At 50.0% G+C, this 22,388-nt stretch overlaps 1 protein-coding gene across 1 annotated transcript in view; it reads right to left on the bottom strand.

The window, feature by feature from the left end:
- The window catches only part of LOC118208373 (filamin-A-like), a 49,424-nt gene that overhangs the window by 22,480 nt on the left and 4,556 nt on the right, over nucleotides 1–22,388 (bottom strand). Inside the window, 18 exon segments of the mRNA XM_035382981.1 lie at nucleotides 292–409; nucleotides 594–763; nucleotides 1,772–1,862; nucleotides 2,152–2,312; nucleotides 2,947–3,070; nucleotides 3,958–4,101; nucleotides 4,771–4,884; nucleotides 6,120–6,313; nucleotides 6,522–6,658; nucleotides 6,883–7,009; nucleotides 7,274–7,411; nucleotides 9,005–9,205; nucleotides 9,626–9,788; nucleotides 10,049–10,126; nucleotides 10,794–10,912; nucleotides 11,136–11,283; nucleotides 12,269–12,366; nucleotides 12,905–13,156. Of these exon segments, the coding sequence (XP_035238872.1) occupies nucleotides 292–409; nucleotides 594–763; nucleotides 1,772–1,862; nucleotides 2,152–2,312; nucleotides 2,947–3,070; nucleotides 3,958–4,101; nucleotides 4,771–4,884; nucleotides 6,120–6,313; nucleotides 6,522–6,658; nucleotides 6,883–7,009; nucleotides 7,274–7,411; nucleotides 9,005–9,205; nucleotides 9,626–9,788; nucleotides 10,049–10,126; nucleotides 10,794–10,912; nucleotides 11,136–11,283; nucleotides 12,269–12,366; nucleotides 12,905–13,156 (2,577 nt within the window).

The raw sequence follows: 22,388 nt of genomic DNA, 5'->3' as shown, positions 1-22,388 counted from the left end.
GGCTCATTATAGCCCTTTCCCACTGTAGAGCTGAACCAGGCTGGTTCATTATAGCCCTTTCCCACTGTAGAGCTGAACCAGGCTGGCTCATTATAGCCCTTTCCCACTGTAGAGCTGAACCAGGTTGGCTCATTATAGCCCTTTCCCACTGTAGAGCTGAACCAGGCTGGCTCATTATAGCCCTTTCCCACTGTAGAGCTGAACCAGGCTGGTTCATTATAGCCCTTTCCCACTGTAGAGCTGAACCAGGCTGGCTCACACAAAGGCGAAATGGCGGGTTAGAGCACTCACCATTTCCGAGGCCAGACACCTGGATCTTACTCAGGTCCAGTGAAGGGGCCACCGGGACAGAGAAGGGGCTTCTGGGAATGGAATCTCCCCCATAGGTCACATTCACGCCCATGTTACCCTAGCAGGATAAAAACAGATTGCTTTATCCAATTAAATTCATTTTATTTGACTGCCACACTGACACTTCTGGAGGAAGTCTGGAGGAACATGGGTATAGACAGGGAGCCCCTCATCCACTGGTCAGCCTGGTGTAAAGGTAGAATTCTATCCAATCCCCCACCGTACCATGACCCTGCACTCACCTTCTGCAAGGGCGTGTATTTCACGGTGTATGTGTTGTCATGGTTACTGATGATGTCAAAGTCGCGGACGACGTCGCCTTTGGTGGCTGCGCTGAACTGGACGTCCAGGTCGGCCTTGCCAGCGCCCCTGGTGGACACGGTGAAGTGGGTGGGGGTGTTCTGCTCCACACCTGTGAGCGGGAAGGGAGGGGGGGTGCGGAGTCAGGGGTGGGGGAGGGACATAGGCCATCAGCATTCATACCTTACGCCAACCACCCGATTAAATCACAAAAGAACTGACAGGAAATGTCTTTTTAATGAACACCAAGTGACTCTCTTTTTTTCTTTAACCCTATATCTCTTATGCTCTATTATGTCTGTCCACCGGTCTTTCTGTTTGTGTTATGTGTCAGCTGTTACACACTGTGCATTGTTGATTTGCCCCGTGAGGAACTGCCCCATGGTGGTGCAGTGGGTAGCCCTGTCACCTCACAGGTTGGAATCCTGGCCAGGGCCTTTCTGTGTGGAGTTTGCATGTTCTCCCCGTATCCGCGTGGGTTTCCTCCCATAGTCCAAAGACATGCAGGTTAGGTTAACTGGAGACTCTAAATTGCCCATAGGTATGAGTGTGTGAGTGAATGGTGTGTGTGCCCAGTGATAGTTTGGTGGCCTGTCCAGGGTGTATTCATGCCTCTCGCCCAATGCATGATGGGATAGTCTCCAGCACCCCCGCGACCCTGCCCAGGATAAGTGGATATAGCTAATTGACAGACCCTGCCCAGGATAAGCGGATATAGATAATGGATGGACCCTGTCCAGGATAAGCTGGTATAAATAATGGATGGACCCAGCCCAGGATAAGCGGGTATAAATAATGGATGGACCCAGCCCAGGATAAGCGGGTATAAATAATGGATGGACCCTGCCCACGATAAACAGGTACAGATAATGGATGGACCCTGCCCAGGATAAACAAGGATAGATAATGGATGGATGGAACTGCCCCAAGGAGATAAATAAAGTTGTACCGTGCCGTATATGTATGTGGTTTGCACTCACTCACTCTCTCCACATTAGAGCGCTGACTGCTGAAATGCCAGTGACTCGCAGGGAGAAACAGTGCAATGGCAGGTCTACCTACCAGGCGGCTCCAGGGAAAGAGACCTTTCTGAATGAGAGCAGCTGAGAAGTTTATTTACCCCTCCTGCTCAGACCCGGACCCTCGGCCGTCACCCGGCTGGCGTCGTGAGAGGGATCCACCCTGATCCGGATGGGCGACATGGGAACAGCCTGGAAAAGAAACCAATCAGCACAGTGCTTTCACACGCACGCACACACCTATGCACCTAACAGTCACGACATGGTAACTTGCACCGCTGACATTACAAACATCTGCGACGTCCAACCAATCACTTTCCCTGGGGTTGTCAGTCTGATCTTAGGCTAGCCATTTAGAAGCTTTTCATGAGCGGTCCAGTTGTCTGGTGGGTAAACGGTCTTGGGCTAAGCACAGACTCCGCCCCTCCAGTTGTCTGATGGGTAAATGGTCTTGTGGAAAGCACAGGCTCCGCCCCCTCACCTGATCGGCGAACAGCACCATGATGGTGTAGCTGCCGGCCCCCGGGGGCGTGTACTTTACGGTGAAGGTGTCGTTGTCGTTCCGAATGATGTCAAAGTCGATGTCGGCCTCGGCTGGCCCCACCACACCGGGGGCGCATTTTATCCCGATGCTGATGTCCCCTGCAGAGGCACAGCCGCAGTTATCCCACAGTGCAATGCTCTCACCCAGACCACAGAACCTGAGTGGCACGAAATGGGTCTATAATGCTCCCCATCATTGGGCCAGGGTTAATTTAGCCCATTTTAACGGAGTTAAAGTCCATTTCGCACTGGCACATGCCAAAGACTCCTCTACGCAGGAAACGCCCTGGATGAGCGGTTACTCGACCTTCGAAATAATGGATTGGCAAAATGCCAGGGACCGCATCATAACTAAAGCAGCACACGGTCCTGTAACTGGCGGATATTTTAACGCTGAGGTGGGCTAGGAGGGCCGTATCAGGCTAGCTAATCAGCTCTAACATTTACACCATCTCACAATTTAGCAACATTTCCTGTATAAGTGTGTCAATGACAGTGAAGGCTGCTCTTGTTTCTGCAAATGAAATGTTTTACTGTGATATAATCTACAAACAAGATGTGAGTACAGCCCGTTAGCTCATTTAGCCTGGGTAACTGGTCGAAACAAAAACATGCGCACACACACCGGCCCTCCGGGACCGGAAATGCCCACCCTTGCTTTAAGGGACATAGAAAAGTTAACCGATTCCTCAGAAATGAATCCCACTGGCTCAAATCTCTCTGTGTGTGGTACCTTGGCCCGCCTCAGTGCAGTCCACGGTGAAGTAAGTAGGTTCAAAGGCTTTCAGTCCAGTCTTGGATACCCCGGGACCAAAAACCTTCACCTTGTTGGGGCGACACCCGGCTCCAACCTTCACCTGTAAAAGCAAACAGTCACAGAATTCAAAAGGCTGGTTTAGACACCTTCCTGTGGGCAACGAGGGCCGGATCCGTTTCTGGTCTTCATGCCAACTTCTGGCCTTAATTACCTAATCAGCCCTAACTTCTACACCACCTGACATTTTAGCTGCATATCTTTATGTAGCGCATGAATGACAGCCAAAGACTGTTCTTCTGTGATCTAATCTAGGAGTGAACCAGGGTAGGCACGAACAGCCAGTGAACCCATTAAGACCTGCTGCAACATTTGCACGTATATCCATTTAAGACCGGGTGCGACGTTTGCCTGCTTCTCCCTCCAGAGCCGGATGAGAGGTGAGCATGTTTTAGATGCTGTCATCGTTGTCAAGACACGCGACCGATGAAATGCATCGTGATTCGCTGAAATACACATTGGGAAGGCGAAATGCATTATTCATTATTCGCCTCAGGTCTAAATGGGTTATTTATCCTGGGTAACTGGTGGAAAGAAAAGCCTGCACACGCACCGGCCCTCCAGAACCGGAATGGCCCACATCGGACCTAGAACTTGGGGCTGCTGGCAGAGTGACCCGCTGGCACTGTTCTAGTGAACGGATGGGCCTCACGGTCCGGTACCGAATCTGGACCGCGCCAGTGCCGAAACTCTTCATACCCACTTATTCTCAGAAGGGGCTGTCAGGGATACTCACCCTGTAGGGGATTGTCAGGGATACTCGCCCTGTAGAAGGTTGTCAGGGATACTCACCCTGCAGGGGATTGTCAGGGATACTCACCCTGTAGAAGGTTGTCAGGGATACTCACCCTGTAGAAGGTTGTCAGGGATACTCACCCTGTAGCGGGTAGTCAGGGATACTCAGTGTAGGTAGTGGTCAGGGATACTCACCCTGTAGGGGCTGTCAGGGATGTTGACCCCGCCCCAGGACACCAGGACCGTGTGTTTGAGTGGCTTGTGGGGGGTGTAGCTGCAGCTGTACGTTCCGTTCCCATTATCCTTCACCTGCACATCCACCGGCCCCCCCTCGCCATCCTGGGGGGGGTGGGGGTCACAGATAACAGAACACAGGCTTTCCTCAGACAACAGTCAAAAAGACAGACTTCACCGCAGATAACGGTCTAAAACAAAGGCTTCACCCAAACAGCCGAAACCGGGCTGTGTTTCTGAAGCTCACTTCCTGGTCCTGTTGAGACGTTGCTCACAAGTGCCACTGTAGCTGGCCCCAGTATAGGTGTTTCAGCCACCCGTGGCAGTACCAGTCAATGGTAACAATACAAAAAAATACAGTCAAAATATGAAGTCAATCATTTTTTCCCCATGCGCTGATTTGTTAAGTTGTTGTGTTATTTGGACAAAATGGCGGCGAGCCAGGGACAGTTTCCGTCACTACCGAGTCACTGCATCTCACACTTAGCAGACGACTGGACGTCGTCATGCCCATATAAGGGTCCCCCTTTTCCCTACTGTGCAGTCTCTGTTACAACATGGCGGAACCCACAAACTGCACTTCCTGGGCTTCAAAATCCTCTTCACAAAGCCCAAGGAGAGTCAATAGGTGACATCATAGTGCCTTGGTCCATATTTTTTTAACAGTCTATGGCTTCACTGCAGATAACAGCCAAAAACACAGGCTTCAACCTCAGTGAACGCAAAGAGAACACGGTTGCCATGGGAGACCCTGAATGCACCTCTCTCCCGTACCTGCACTTGTATCTTCAGGGGAGCTGTGCCTCCCTGTGTGGCATCCACGGTGAACTCAGTGGGTCTGTTCACCGCCACCCCACTGGCCTGCACCCCGGGACCATACGCCTTCACCTGGGGGGGAGATTTTGATTTTTAAAAGCCCTTTCATTGAGGCATTGTTCCAACACAAAAATAAACAGGACTTCAAATAAATAAAACAACCCAGACAACAAAAAACAAACCCATGCACCCAGCACAGGCATAGAGCGAGAGAGAGAGAGAGAGACAGAGACAGAGAGAGAGAGATGAAACAGACCAAAATCTCTTATCTGGAATATTGGGATAATGTAACCAAAACACAAAACAAACTAGATTGCTATCGGACCCTAAAAAGAGACTACAAATTGGCTGAGTATCTCTTCTCTGTCAGAGATACAAAGCAGAGGCAGATCCTGACCAAGTACAGGCTGAGTGACCACACATTTGCAATTGAAAAAGGCAGACACCGGAATGCATGGTTACCAAAAGAACAACGTATATGTGGTCAACTGTAAGACAGGAGAGGTGGAAACAGAGATGCACTTTCTCCTACATTGTGAAAAATATTCAGAAATTAGGACACATTACTTCAACAAATTTTCTCTAATTATAAAGGACTTCCTTTCCCAAACAACTGAGAAAAAAATGCAAATCCTGCTAGGAGAAAGGCCAACAGCTCCACTAGCAAAGTACATCTCGGCCTGCCATAATCTGAGGGACACTGGTTGACCACCACGAATATATTTATTTTAATTATTAATTAATTTCTATCTTTTTTTCCCCTCCCATTTTCTTTTTTCATTATTATTATTATTATTACTATTAATATTATTATTATTATTGTTATTATTATATAGCCTACTCGCTGTGGCCATTACCACACTGTTAATTGCATTGTTGTCGTTACCACAATGTTGTTTGTATTTCATGTTGTTTGTATTCCTATTCCGGTTTCTGTGTGTAAGCTTTGGCAATAAGTACAAATGTATTTCATGCCAATAAAGCATTTTGAATTTGAGAGAGAGAGAGACTGAGAGAGAGAGAGAGCGAGAGAGAGCGAGAGCGAGAGGGACACTGAGACCACACCTCTTTTCAGCTGCTTTAAACAACAAACCATAAAACAACGTAAAACATAACATCTAACGAAGGAGGACATGCCACTCAGCCCAACACTGCTCACCAGTCTCCGACCACAACGGGGTACCTAGTGCTCACTGTTGACCTACAAACTAGACGGCATCCTGCTCCGTATCAACCCTAGTGCTGAAAACCCCCCAGAGTTTCTGCCTCTGCTACATTCGAAAGTCCTGCTGGGCCGTGGGATTCACCTTCTCTGGGTAGAAGTCGGCGGGAGCCGGCTGGACGTCCGCCATGAAGGGACTGTGCAGGATGTCCTGGCCGTTGCAGAGGACGTGCACCGCGTACTCCCCCGATTCGGTCGGCCAGTACCGCACGTCACATGACCCGTCGCCCTTGTCGTCGCACTCAATTTTGGCCTGAGAGGGACCTTCCACGGAGAAGCCTGGGGAACAGCGAGGGGGACGGTCAGGCTGTGTGTGTGAGTGTGCGTGTGTGTGTGCGTATGTGCGTGTGTGTGCATGTGTGTGCGTGCGTGTGCATGTGCGTGTGTATGTGCGTGTGTATGTGCGTGTGTATGTGCGTGTGTATGTGCGTGTGTATGTGCGTGTGTCTGTTTCTGTGCGTGTCCGTTTCTGAGACTGAGGGCTCACCCAGAGTGCCGACATTTTCCCCGATGGCCTCCACCACAAAGTCAGCTGACCTGCCCACCACCCCGCTCTCCAGACCTGCACCCCACGCTCGCACCTTCTGGGGCCCCGCCTCCGTCCCCACCTTCACCTCAAACGGGCTGAGCCCAGGAGAACGCCAGAAATGGAAGGATGGAAAGAGGAGGAGGAGTGAGAGAGAGAGAGAGAGAAAATGAGCGTAACATTCAGAACAGCAGACAGGTAAAATACTGAAGAACTGTACTAACCACCATCTGGCTAAATAAGAACAGAAGGTGCTTGTGCACCACAGGGCTGTCCATCTGAATGGACGAAACGCTTTTACCTGCGATGCCCCTGCTCTTACCTGCGCGGTATGTGCTGTCCACCCCAGGTGATGGAGATGCTGTAGTTCCCAGGTGTGGTGGGGTAATAGTCAAAGCCGTACACCCCATCGCCAAGATCTGCCCTCTTACAGGGTTCCTCCAGACCCTCTGGGACAGAAGAGAGGCAATTATAGCAGAGTGCTAACAGGAGAGGCTAACATAACACTTACAGTAACAGGAGAGAGGTGCTAACAGGAGAGAGGTGCTAACAGTGGTTACAGGGACAGGAGAGAGGCTAACAGCACATTCAGGGGCAATGATGATAATGCCATTACTCAGTCATTATAGTTGGACGGTCCGTTAGCAGGAGGCTGCAGGGTAGCGCTGTTTGAGGATCATATATATAGGTCATTAAGAGCAAACATCACTCACTTGGTCCTTTGATGGTGACCTTGAGTTCCCCGGTTCCAGCCCCATTGGTGAACACCCTGAAATCGGCAGTCTCTCGCACCCGGACACCTTTGGGCTGCAGGCCCCTCCCCTTGGCCCGGCAGACACCGGGGTTACAGGCTGTGGGACAGGGACCAAGAGCAGGGCGTAACTCACCTGTTCACCAGAGCCCCACCTGTGCTAGGGAAAGCCCCAAGAGCAAGACCACAAGCGCACACCACACCGAGGGGGCGGAGCCTGCAGTTAATGTGGGAAAATAACTGCCTTGCCCAGTATGTCCATGCAGCAATAATGACCAGGAAACCAGTTCAGCAGAAAGGTGCAAATGTTTACAGAGGCGTTTACACGTGGTGAGTAAACTCATTCCTAACCACCCACCTGGCCCAAAGCAATGAACACTCATATAGTCCGTAACTCTGCTCCGCAAGCCACCCATTTCAGGAGCTCCACCACAAACAGCAGGCGTAATACAGCAGTGTTGTAATTTAATCTTTGAAATTTGAATATGAACTTCTGCTTCATCAAAGTTTTATTAAAAATTGCTGAAAAACACAGAATGTGGCTGCTGGGTAGCTTGTCCTGTTGAGGCACGGCCCCAGTACGAGGTTGGGTCCCAAGGTCGGGTTCTGAATTGGGCGGCCCCAGTACGAGGTTGGGCCCCACGGCTGGGTTCTGAATTGGGCGGCCCCAGTACGAGGGGTTCTGAATTGGGCCGTGTCAGTGCCGAATGGGCTGACACTGGGAGGGTTTTAATTGGCCGGTGTCTTGTTGCCCTGAAGCGACCCCCGCTGGTCGAAGTCTGCACATGTAACCGCACACAAAATGTCATCCAACTCGTGCGTGTGAGAGCTGGACTCGCGAACTGCAGTGGGATAAGAAGCAGCAGCGGACAGCACACGCTTCTGAGGAGCACATGGGCCTGTCTGCAGTCTCCAGAATCAACAGTGAAAGTTGCAGCAATGAGAGTGGATATACATATGTATATCTGAGTATTACAAATTGTATACTCCAGAAAGAAAGTGAATAAGAATAACAACATACAGAGGAAACACATAGGAGGTACACATAGGTGCCATAGGTGAGGTGCACAAGAGAAACCGGATGACAGGAAATGACATCAAAAGGAGAGAACCTGATCCAAAGAGACAGGATGTGACCTCAGGTGGAGGACAGGCCACCTGGCTAGCAGGAAGAGAGGGAGAAGTGGTTCAGGCCCAGAAAGGGAGCAGGCAGCCGAGACGAAGATAAAAACAGAGTGACATACGGCACAGTGACAAAGTCAGAGACCAAAAGCAACCAACAGGAACAGTACATCTGAAAGGCTTGTGAGGACCACACTGTGCGGACCACACTGTGGGGAATGGACTGCATTTATATAGCACTTTTATCCAAAGCGCTTTACAATTGATGCCTCTCATTCACCCATTCACACACCAACAGTGAAAGGCTGCCATGCAAGGTACCAATCAGCTCACACTGTGAGGAACACACTGTGCGGCCATTTTAACAACTGATATGCTGATTCAGGGGCCCTAAACATCTCTGGGCCAAAGGCATTCTTGTACTAAAGCACTTAGTCCTCACATTAGGGGCTTATCAATATTGCCTCTCCTCTTATCCTATGCCAAATGCCCCGGGCTAACCTCGTACCCCACATCAACAGCCCTGCCACGCCCGTATTGTTCTTCAGATGCCCCATGCCCCGCCCCTTACCTTCTCCCACAGTGACGGTATAGGGGCTCTTGGGAATCGGTGCCCCTGAGAAGGTGATGTAAATGGTGTGCGCCCCCTCCTGGGTGGGCCTGTAGGTGCAGCGGAAGCTGCTGCCGCCCTTGTCCTCCAGCTGGGACACCACCGTGTCCGTCCTCCCCCGGGGGTCTGTGATCTGCACCTGCACCTCGCCCTCCCCCGCACCTGCAGGAGCACACCGCCATTACCCACAATCCCCACACCACCTGCGATGTAGGTGTAGTACCTGCGGTGTAGATGTGGTGTAGGTGGTGTAGTACCTGTGGTGTAGATGTGGTGTAGGTGTATTACCTGCGGTGTAGATGTGGTGTAGGAGGTGTAGTACCTGCGTTATCGATGTGATGTAGGTGTAGTACCTGCAGCGTAGATGTGGTGTAGGTGGTTTAGTACCTGCGGTATGGATGTGGTGTAGGTGTAGTACCTGCAGCGTAGATGTGGTGTAGGTGGTGTAGTACCTGCGGTGTAGATGTGGTGTAGGTGTAGTACCTGCAGCGTAGATGTGGTGTAGGTGGTGTAGTACCTGCGGTATAGATGTGGTGTAGGTGTAGTACCTGCAGCGTAGATGTGGTGTAGGTGGTGTAGTACCTGCGGTATAGATGTCAAAGTAGGTGGTTTTGTTAGCGATGATTCCTGCGGGCTCAAGGCCGGGACCCTGAGCCGTCACCTTGCTGGCGTCTCCCTGAGACACCCCAACATCCACCGAGAAGGGGCTCTTTGAGATGTGCACCCCTGCAAACAGCACCGTCACCTAGGAGACATGGAGGAGGCAGGGAGGAGGCGAGGAGGAAGCATGGAGGAGGGATGGATGAGTCACGGAGGAGATGGGGAGGAGGGATGGAGGAGGTGGGGAGGAGGCATGGATAATCCCCATTTAGTTGCAATAATTCATAATTAAACATAATTCAACTTATAATACACATCATCTGCTCACAGGAGAGCAAAACAGTTATTTGCAGCAAAGAAATAATATTTGCAATAGCCACATCCCAGTGAGTTGTGATGCATTACCTTGTGGGGCCCAGTGACTTTAGGGATGTAGAACACCGAGTAGGTGCGGTTCTTGTCATTGTTGGCCGTGACTTTAGCCTGAGGACAGATCGAGAGAGAGAGGTGAATTTTCAAGGGCACGACACGTGACAATGACCTCTATTCAACTCATCAGTGGGGATTCATAACCTCAAGATTAAGATCTGCAAACCTTTAACTGCATGACGAGTACAGTCACTCATGGCCAAATATCATAAACTTTGCAAGATATGCAAGCGGAAACTGCTACTAACCCTCCTGACTAACCCGCCCTACTAACCCTCCCTGCTAACCCTCCTGACTAACCCGCCCTATTAACCCTCCCTGCTAACCCTCCTGACTAACCCGCCCTGAGACAGACAGTTCGATTAACCAATAGGGTAGCTGCCGCTGGCTCCCAGCGGCAGAGGCTCCTCCCTTTTGCCCCAGAAAGTGCATGCGTTCGTCCTGACTAAACCCGCCCTACTAACTCTCCTGACTAAACCCCCACTACTAAACCTCCAAAGGCTGACACACTTTCCCCCTCCAAAGGAGATTGGTCAGCTCAGTTTAAGTAAGCTCTGCCATTGTTGTGATTGAATGATGGATTCAAGCGTCATAAGTTTTCTTTTATTTGAGCAACAGTTGATTTCATTGCTGTGAACAGCATCATTGGCATTGTTATGATCTTCTCTAGTTTTATTTTGGTTAATGAACCCCCCCCCCCCCCCACCCCCCACAGCCTCACCTCCTCACGGTGCCCAGCAGGGTCCTCCACGTACACCAGCACCTCCCCATTCCCAGCACTGACCGTCTCCACGGTGAACACAGCCTTCTTCATCACCATATTACCAGTGGGCTCAATGCCTGGAGAGAACATCAACATCATCATCATCACTACCCATACAAATATGAACAAGCACACAGAAGCAACACAAATATGAACAAGCACACAGAAGCAACACAAATATGAGCACAGTGTAATCCTCGCAGGGGATTGTGCGAGCACGAGTGGGTCCTGTATGTGTACGGATTCGCGTGTGCATGTATGGAAGCACGTTTAAATGTCCAGGGGGGTTTGGGGGGTTACCTGGACCATAGGCTCGGGCCTTTTTGGGGTTGAGTTTGGGGCGCAGCGGGGCCCCAGGTTTCAGCTTGGCCTTGGGGAACTGGGACAGGTAGGTCATCACAGAGTGCTCGTCCACGTTGGGGTCCACGATCTCCGCCGGAGCGATGACCTGCAAGCGGGGCGAGAGGGGTCGGAACGGGCGACGCTCGGAAGCCATTTTAAACTCTCAGGGCCCCTGTCAGCGTGTTCCTGAGAGCCTTACAATGACAGCACAATCCTTCCTTCTTGCTTCACCAAACACAGCGGCCATGAACAGCCTTGTTCACTGCACGCACGCGCGCACCTTTTCACCCACAGCCAGGGTACACACTGTGTGAAGTAGGGCTGCACGATATCAAATCACAGTTTTTCACAGTGTAATAAGACGTGGGGCGTGGGGCGTATAGGCGATCTTTTGTCTTTCCCCCCCCCCCCCCTTTAATCATACCTGGTCCGGTAGTAATCAACCAAGACTCAAAGGTCATGTGAAATGCTTTTGTGGAAAAAAAAACAAACAAATAAAAAAAACATCACCACCGATATATATTGACTGATACATATTGGGTGTCGATAAGACAGCCAATCAGCAGCAAGGTCACACAGCATCTGTGTGATCATGTGATTTGCTTTTTCAATCACATGGAAGCTGCGAGGCCTCGCTGCTGATTGGCCGTCTTACCAGCACCCAATAGACATCAGTGATGTTTTTTTTTTTCCCCGAAAGCATTTCACAAGGCCTCTGACGTTTCATTGTTTATGACCGTGTCAGGTATGACTAAAGAAAGAAAGAAAAGAAAAGGACAAAAGATTATTTATATAGATGCCACATGGTGGTAGTTGTTCTTACTACACTTTAATAAAAACTGATTCTATACATCATGCTGACCTAGTGCGCACTGTTGATTTTTTCTGACTTTTCACAGCTGATGAGATTTTCCTCATTCAGAGATGTCCTGTGTAGGGGACATGGTTGCACAGCTAGGACCTGGGCAGCGAATAGTTTTGAGGAGACTCAAACTGGGGGCTTTGCGGTGCACTTTCAGCTCCAGAGGGGCTATTAAACCGATACGTCCGTGTAATTAACAGAGCGGTGATGTCATCGGGCGGGGCGGTACCTGTGGGATTCCCAGCCAATCGTCCGCTTGCTGCATGGCCTCGCGGGCGTTGTCCACTGGTTTCTCCTTGTCCCAGGAGTCCCAGTCCGGACACAGCCCTGGGGGGGGGGGGGGGGGGCACATCACACTCAATATGCAGCGCTGATCTCATTACACACTCTCACAAGGAGGCTCTGCTGTAGCACTGATTCAGATTTCACCACTGCTCGTTAACCTTAGCCCCAGTCAGTCCTCAGCCCCAGTGTTGCACAAACAGAACAAACAGCCACCCCAGAATCTGCCCCAGCCATGCACCCACAGATTTTAGTCTCAGCAGAGTCAGCCCCAGTCGCGCACACAGATTTTAGTCTCAGCAGAGTCAGCCCCAGTCGCGCACACAGATTTTAGTCTCAGCAGAGTCAGCCCCAGTCGCGCACACAGATTTTAGTCTCAGCAGAGTCAGCCCCAGTCGCGCACACAGATTTTAGTCTCAGCAGAGTCAGCCCCAGTCGCGCACACAGATTTTAGTCTCAGCAGAGTCAGCCCCAGTCATGCACACACAGATTTTAGTCTCAGCAGAGTCACCCCCAGTCGCGCACACAGATTTTAGTCTCAGTCAGCCCCAGTCGTGCACAGACAGATAGGGGCATCACTCACCTGGGGCACAGCTGTCCACGAGAGCGCCCAGGGCCTGGCCTGTCTGCCAGTCACGGCTGAAGTTGGCGATGGGCAGGTCTGGCACTTTGTTCTGGATCCATCCCAGCAGCCTCTGCTTTGGCGTCTTCTGCTTGCCCTCGTCCTCCTCCTGTTCCTCGTCCCACATGGGCATGGAGATGGAGTAGTGCAGGATCAGCGTCCATATCAGCCCCAGAATCAGCTTCAGATTCCCGTCAACGATTGCCTTCGAGTCTGAGAGAGAGACAGAGACAGAGAGAGATTATATGAATTCTACAGAACATTAAACAATGTTCAAAAATAGATCACAAGGCTGTCAGATCTGCATCTTGCTAAAGGACTGGTTCCCGCTTAAGTGGCAGACCTCTCAGTCTGATGTAGAATCCTGTCTCCTCCTGTGCTGGCAGTGAGTTGTGTTGTTACTGAGCGGTGCTGGGAGTGAGCTGTGCTGGCAGTGAGCTGTGCTGGCAGTGAGGTCAGCAGCACAGCTGTGCTGGTAGTGAGCTGTGCTGGTACTGTGGTCGGTAGTGGGCTGTGCTGGTACTGTGGTCGGTAGTGGGCTGTGCTGGTACTGTGGTCAGTAGTGTGCTGTGCTGGTAGTGCGGGTGCTTCAGCACAGCAGGATAGTTCAGGACGGGCCACAGCATCTCCCAGGGAGGGAGGGAGGGAGGGCGGTGATTGGCCGGATTCTCCCCGGATAATTCTGAAAACGAACCTCCCCAGTCAGCCTGTGAAGGAAGTGCATGTGCTTGCTGTGCAGCTGAGCCAGTGGGCAGCCGGGTGAAGGGAAGGGGTGACCGGTCATACACGCTCACGCACGTGACCTTCTGTGCCCTTCTGAACCGCGGGAGGACACCGCAGAACGGAAACAGGCCCAAAAATGTGATCGGGCATTCCAAATTTGAAGACTGAAAGGAATTGTGGGAAAGAACTAAGTTTAAACAAAACAGTACCTCAGAGGACTAATAAAACAGAATGTAAATCCACACACACACACACACACACACACACAAAGAAAACAAGACAACCGCTGCACTCCCCCTCTGAGCCCCTCACAGCCGGACAGGGCCCCGTGGGATACAGCCCTCTGAGGGACAACTGCTGGAAAGTCCCCGTTGTCTGGGGTTTTGGGACTCCTCAGAAAGCATGGCAGGAAAACAAGAGGCCTGAGGGATACCCTGACTGGCACCGGCGACAGCCAATGGCGTTCCCCGACTCAGTCCCGCCCACACGGTTCACAAGAGGCAGCCCATCTGCAAATAGAGCCAGTGCAGTGCTGCTTTTAGCTGCCCAAACACACGCTCAGTTCTCACACACCTCAAACAGACCCTCAGCTCACACACACCTCACACAGACCCTCACACACACCCTCAGCTCAAATACACCTCACACAGTTACCCTCACACACACACCCACACACACTCAACTCACACACAACGTGCACACAGTGAAACACCCCCCCCCCCCCCCCCCCCCAGATTAACAGGTCCCTTCCTGGTGGGATATAGGATATAGTCTCTAGTTGTCATATAAAATGTAAATGTCATCAGTGCACAATTTAACTTTACAGCTCACATCACATGAACAATTGGACCGACTGCTTACACGCAGACGTTGGCCCTGTGGAAGACTGTGTATGCTTAAGGGAACATTTTTAAACAATCACACGTGTGTGTGTGTGTGTGTGTGTGTGTGTGTGTCTGTCTGTTTGTTCATTAGCAATTGAATAAAGTACTTTTGCCCAGCTGCTCTTTGCTTAAGAGGTGATTCAGCAGGAACTAGAAGAATATGTACATGGCTGGATCAATGTGGAATGTGATTAGTATATAGCTTTGCATTAAAACGCAGAGTGCTTTTTTTCTAGAGAGCATTGCACTGATGAACTGTGAATTCTCCACACTGTGTGTAAGAGAGAGAGTTATCACAGTGGCCATGAATTCAGAGTGTATTATTTTTCCCCAAACTCGACAGCCCAAACTCCAGGAACAGATATGGCTGATATAGCATTAGCTCCAGTAACCACACCACTCTGGGAAAGTGGGAGGATAACCACCCTCCACCAATCACACCCCACCCCCTGAGATCATCCATTTTCACAAAAGACCAAAACAATATTTGTGCATCAATTAACCCTTCCACCCGAAATCCCCCACAGCAAAAAGGACGAGTCTACAGCATGTAATTATGACCAAAAACATAATAAACCTACAGCACGTAATTATGACCAAAAACGTAATAAACCTACAGCACATAATTATGACAAAGCCACACAACTGCGAGTCAGAAAGTGATGCAAGCCGTTGGACTGCACGCGAGCAAAAGCTTGGTCCTGTGAGAAGCCCTTTCCCCCAAAGGGGGGCCAGCTCCACAGACACAATGATCACTGACAGAGTTTGGTGCTGATACAACACCGACGACGTCTCTCCCACGGCAGGGCGGAAATTATTATACCCATATACTATTACCAGGCATTATTATACCCATACACTACCAGCCATTATTATACCCATATACTATTATCAGCCATTATTACACCCATATACTACGAGCCATTATTATACCCATATATTACCAGCCATTATTATAACCAAATACTATTACCAGACATTATTATACCCATATACTACCAGCCATTGTTATACCCATATACTATTACCAGCCATTATTATACCCATATACTACCAGCTGTTATTATACCCAGTTATTGTACAGAATATAGTTTACCAAAATGATTGAAAAAAAATGAATGACAGCAACAGTAATACAAATTTATTATGTTGTTTAACCAAATGAAAGGGGCACATTGGGTATTTGGGGCAAAAGGGGCAAGTGCTTCGCTGGAGCCCCCACCCCTGCACCTGCATCCTACATGCCTGTTCCGCAGCAACAAAGAGGAGAGGAGGTGGAGACGGAGAGAAACAAAGCGACAGACAGCGGCGGAGACAGACAGGGCGTGGCCAGGCGACGCCTTCGCCGGCCGGGCGCGCGGAAAAGGGCGGGAGGCGCACAAAGGCGCTCTCTGACACTCGGGCACAAAGACGCGACTGTCGGAACCGGGGCGGCCCGCTCTGACCCGCAGTGAGCATGTGCAGCGGGGCGGCCGCGCATTCCTGCTAAAGGTCACCGGCCCCAGTGGAAACACTTGCTCATCGGTCACGTGACAGATTCTGACATCACAAGCCACAGCCGGGCAGTGTGAGCACGATGGGGCATTCTGGATTAGGGACAAACAGAGCAATTTCCGTCATCTGCGTTCTCTGATTACATGTCCTTCAATCTGAATTCCCTACCTGAACATACTGTGTTGGTAACTGTTTTAACAAGGGGTGAATCACAGAAAACACATCTACTCCTGAAGTGAGTCATGGGCGACGTTTGGGAACCTCTGGGGCACATGAAACAGAATGCCTCCCCACACAGAGTTACCCCGCTAGTCTTTGTCCAGAAAACAGCGCCCTCTGGTGGAACTGGAGTGTGCAGTAAGGACATGCACCCATTCCTTTAGGCGTAATGATGTCAATCACACCATTTCCAAGGCAACGTGAACGTAGATGTGAACAATGGAGGCCAATATATCCTTAGGAGAACCATCATCATCATCATCATATTCTTACCACCTCGATCACCATCAACATTGGTACCATCATCATCATCCTCCACCTCCTCATTGTTTCATTGGCATGTTCATTTGCAATACTGATAACTCATGCAATACAAGCCATGTCCTGCTCTGAGACTGTAACCAGGGCTTATAAAGTCAGCATATCAATATCAGATTTTGACACACACACACGCGCGCGCGCACACACGCGCACGCACACACACTCGCGCACACATGACAGGAACCCAAAAGCATTCCATTACAGGCATCCCACAGGAAACATCCAGTCAGACCCTCTCTGAGCTTAAATGCATTGCACTCCTCCAACAGTTTCAAGAGAAATTCCCAAGACTTGGTTCCGGTCTGTGAGAAACATGGAAACAAGAGAGCCGTCAACCCCCCCACCCCCCCACCCCCCGACCCCCCCAACCAACTCCATTCCATTCCACTCCACCCCACCCCCCTCGGACACTCCTCACCCCTCGCTCATTGCAGTTCGCTGGGGGGTGGGGGGGGGGGTTGAATGCCGAACGCAGCCAGTAGTTCAGCCAAATAAGACCAAACCACTCAAGCCGGACCTGACCCAAAGCACTGTCATTCACTCCCACTGACTGACATTTTCACACCAAAAGAAAGCAAACATCACAGTCCAGACCACTGCTAAATGACAACAAATGTCAGATTTTTTTTTCCACCCAGCACCAAAACTCATAAAACAGGAATTCTCTCATTTGGTACCAATAGAATCATGCAACAGCCGAACACAGGAAATGCAGCTGAAACTGATCCCAGGACAGGAAACAACATCCTGCCAGACATTCCGGCTCTAACAGCCTGGGTCTTGCCAGACATTTCGGCTCTAACGGCCTGGGTCCTGCCGGACATTTGGGCTCTAATGGCCTGGGTCCTGCCAGACATTTCGGCTCTAATGGCCTGGGTCCTGCCAGACATTTCGTCTCTAATGGCCTGGGTCCTGCCAGACATTTCGCCTCTAATGGCCTGGGTCCTGCCAGACATTTCGGCTCTAATGGCCTGGGTCCTGCCAGACATTTCGGCTCGAACAGCCTGGGTCCAGCAATGCCAGCCACTTGATCCGCTTTAATTGGATTAATTAATAGAGCATTACACACAGACTGCAGATAATATCCGATGAATGCTATAAACAGCTTTAGTAAAAGCAACTGATTTATACTTAATCACTAGGCAAGACTTGATCCTAGAGGTCACATGTAAAGCATAAACATATTACTAATGTTTACTTGATGTCTCTCTTGCACACCAGAACCAGCTATCTTTGCATATTACACACCTGCACATACACTAAATGAGAAAAACTGGAAAAAAATGTGGACACCCCTTCTAATTGGTGGGTTTGGCTAGTTTACATTGCATTTATTTGGCAAACGCTTTTGTCCAAAGTGACATACAGTAAATGCATACCCAAGGTCATGAGAACAACTACAAAACACAGGTCCGATTAGGTACAATAGGCATTATGTAACCGTTATCCATTAAGCCAAACTAGAAGGAGACATGACGGCAAGCTACAAAATCGGCAATACAAGTACAATACAAGTGCTGGATGGAGATACGCGTGTAACATGAAAATGCTACAGGAACAAGCTGGAGATCTACCATCCTGTAGGTTTTCATTTCAACCCTAATTTGGCACACCTGACTCTACTAATTAGCAGCTCAACAAGATATCTAGCCATTGAATAAGGTGTGCTGCTTTGTTAGGTTTAGAATGAAAAACCTACAGGACGGCAGATCTCCAGGAACAGGGTTGGTTACCACTGGTCTAAAGAGATGCATCTTCAGAGCGTGGCGGAAAATGGGCGGGGCCAGAGTGGCTCAGAGAGGAATGGGGAGTGTGTTCCACCACTGAGGAGCTGAAAACTCTGTGGTCGGGACGCGAGAGAGCCATTCACCCTGATGGTAGGAGGTGCAAGTCGCCCTGCTGCAGCAGCCACACCCATTGCTAACAGGTGCGTAAAATCAAGCATACAGCCGTGCAATCTCCATAGACAAACATTGGCAGTAGAACAGGTCGTACTGAAGAGATCAGTGACTTTTAACGTGGCGCTGCCATAGGATGCCACATTCCCAACGATTTCTGCTCTGCTAGAGCTGCCCCCGGTCAACTGTAAGTGCTGTTATTGTGAAGTGGAAATGTACAGGAGCAACAACAGCTCAGCCGCAAAGCGGTAGGCCACACAAGCTCACAGAACGGGACCGCCGAGTGCTGAAGCACGTAAAAATCAAATGTCCTCAGTTGCAACTCTCACTACCAAGTTCCAGACTGCCTTTGGAAGCAAAGTCAGCACAAGAACTGTTTGTCGGGAGCTTCATGAAATGAGTTTCCATGGTTGAGCAGCAGTACACAAGCCATGCACGATGTTAAGCGTCAGCTGGAGTGGTGCAAAGCACACCTCCATTGGACTCTGGAGCAGTGGAAACATGTTCTCTGGTGTGATGAATCATAGTTAACTATCTGGCAGTCTGACGAAAGAATCTGGGTTTGGCGATTGCCAGAACGCTACCTGCCTGAATGCATGGTGCCATCTGTAAACTTTGGAGGAGGACGAGTAATGTGTGCTTGCAACCTTGGCAACGGTTTGGGGAAGGCCCTTTCCTATTTCAGCATGACAGTGCCCCAGTGCACAAAGCAAGGTCCATACAGAAATGGTTTGCCGAGTTTGGTGGGGAAGAACTTAACAGGCCTGCACAGAGCCCTGACCTCAACCCCATCATATACCTTTGGGGATGAATTGGAACGCTGACTGCGAGCCAGGCCTTATCGACCAACATCGGTGCCCTGCCTCACTAATGCTCTTGTGGCTGAATGGAAGCGAATCCCCGCAGCCATTTTCCAAAATCTACTGGAAAGCTTTGCCAGAAGAGTGGAGGCTGTTACATCAGCAAAGGAGGGACCAACTCCATATGAATGCCCATGACCTTTGGAATGAGATGTTCAACAAGCACATATGGGCGTGATGTTCGGGTGTCCAAATGCTTTTAGCCATGTAGTGTACCATTCAATGCCCATTTACAAAATTTTCATATCAGCAGATTGTATATTTGGCCATAGATTAAATGCCGATTACATTCTCCCACTATGTAAGGAGGTGCCTGTTGACCAAACCACTACTTTTAGGCTGTTTAATACTTAGTGTTTCATACTTTATTTTTATATCTTATTATATGACCTGTGCGCTTGATTCTGTTACCGTATATTGTCTTGAAATGGTGTAAAACACTTAACCCCGGGGATCAGTAAAGTTTTAATATATCCATCAACCAATCAGATGCCAGTGCATACTGATCAGTGATGAGCAATTCATGCAAACACTATAATGACATTACCAGTGGCATCTAACGCTAATGACATCATAGCCGACATCAAACAGCAATGACATCACCGTTGACATCAGCCACAGATTCGTCTCCGTCAAGCCAAGTTTTTACAGCAGCTGCTTTGAAATCACATCGAAACCAATCGCAGGCCTCTCTCCCCCAGGGGCGTGGCCCGTGTATGAATATTAGCTGTGATGACTGTTAGCCAGATGGTGTTTATCAGCTAGAACCGATTCAGCGGAGCGAGCCAACCCGAATCATGCAGCAGGACAGCTGTGGAGCGCCACGGAGCACATCGCCCCAGCACACAGACCCGCCCCCTCGCCTCCCCCCCCCACCCCCAGTACGCAGAAGAGCAGCCATACATGCAGCCACCGCGTGTGAAACGAGTGGTTCTGCGCGGTTCTGCCACCGCGGCTAACAAACTGAGGGGAAGTACTGTTCTCGCCCCCGCGGCCCCCACTCCCAGCACCCTCGGTACCGCTGCAGTCGTTCCGCACGGGGGGAACGACAGGCTCCATTTCAGCCGCTTTTCGATGTGGACGTTACTGCACAGGAAAGACATAATAACAGGAAACGTGAGCATCACAGAGGTCTTGGGTCAACCACCCAACCACAGGAAGTGAGATAATACAGCAAATCTCCTGGGATTGGAGGGAGGCAAAGCTTTGCCATTGCTGGGACTACCACCCACCAACCACCCCACACCCTCCCCCCACCCCTCCACAAAAACCCAACAGAAAGAAACAATACTCTATAAACAATGATCTTCGTCACCAAGACCAAATAGGTCAGACTCCACATTGCTGGCTGTTGCCATCTCAAACTGCCCCACAGAACAGCACTGGCTAAAGACTGCAGTGTAAATGAAATGACCTCATCTTCCTCAGGGTGTCACTCCAGCAGTCACATACAGATCAGAGCACAGCTACTATCAGGCTGTGTGGAAGCTTCCAGCACGTGGCTGTCGGTCTCGGAGAAAGACAGAAACGAAAAGAAGCGCAAGCAGACAAACGTTTGTTGGCGCGGCAGCTTCTGGACATTACCACCGAGGCACTCGAATACATTACAGGCCCAAAAGTACGTGGACACCTGAGCGCCACACCCATGAGTGCCTGTTGAGCATCTCAATCCAAAACCACGGGCAGTAATATGGAGTTGGTCGCTCCTTTGCTGCTCTAACAGCCTCCACTCTTCTGGAAAGGCCTTCCAGTAGATTTTGGAACATGGCTGCAGGAACTGGTTTCCATTCGGCCACAAGAGCATTAGTGAGGCTGGGCACCGATGTTGGGCGTAAGGCCTGGCTCATGCTGAAGCAGGAAAGGGTCTTCCCCAAACCACTGCCACAAAGATGCAAGCACATAACTCTCCAGGAATGTGATTGTATGCTGTAGCATTAATATTTCCCTTTACTGGAACTTAAGGGGCCTAGCTCAAACCATGAAAAACCATCCAAGACCATTGAGCCTGCTCCACCAAACTTTAGTTGGCACTATGCATTCGGGCAGGTAGCGTTCTCCTGGCATTCGCCAAACCCAGACTCGTCTGTCAGACTGCCAGATAGTGAAGTGGGACTCCAGAGAACGTGTTTATCCTGCTCTGGAGTCCAATGTTGGTGTGCTTCACACCATTCCAGAGCACGCTTAGCATTGCGCATGGTGGTCTTAGGCTTGTGCGTGGGTGCTCAACCATGAAAACTTATTTCATGACGCTCCCGATGAACTGTTGTTGTGCTGACGTTGCTTCCAGAGGCAGTCTGGAACTCGGTAGTGAGCGTTGTAACCGAGGACAGATGATTTTTGCACGCTACGTGCTTCAGCACTCAGAGGTCCCATTCTGTGAGCTTGTGTGGCCTACCGTTGCTGCTCCTATACTTTTCCACTTCACAATAACAGCACTCACAGTTGACTGGAGCAGCTCTAGAAGAGCAGAAATTTGACAAACTGACTTGCTGGAAAGGTGGCATCCTATGACAGTGCCACGTTTAATGTCATTGAGCTCTTCAGTACGACCTATTCTAAGGCCGATGTTTGTCAATGGAGATTGCATGGCTGCACACTTGATTTTATGCACCTGTTAGCAATGGGTGTGGCTGAAGTAGCTGAACCCACTCTTTTGAAGGGGTATCCACATACTTTCGACCATGTAGTGTATTTCAGAACAAAGGAAACTCCTCTACCCCCCCCCCCCCCCGCCCCCACCAACAAAAACAAAAAGGAAAAAAAAGACCCTAACTCCTTAAATCCTATAGCCCCTTAATTTTACAAAACCCTTAATACTTTAAACCTAAAAACACAACAGCCTATATGTCAACACCCGAAACCTTTTCAACCTGTCCTCCATCCAAGGCCTCTCTCCACATGGCAAACGATCTCCAATATCAAAATGAGAGATAAAACAAGGATATTAACATATCCATGATTCAAATTTTATTTTGCATAACACATCACAAATGGACTAACACGATACGGATAATGTAGCGACAATGCGCATTAGCACATGTATAAG

Source organism: Anguilla anguilla, chromosome 11 (genome assembly GCF_013347855.1).
Source record: "Anguilla anguilla isolate fAngAng1 chromosome 11, fAngAng1.pri, whole genome shotgun sequence".
NCBI lineage: Eukaryota > Metazoa > Chordata > Actinopteri > Anguilliformes > Anguillidae > Anguilla > Anguilla anguilla.
Note: the sequence above shows the minus strand (reverse complement) of the source record. Positions and strands in the feature narration are given on the sequence as shown.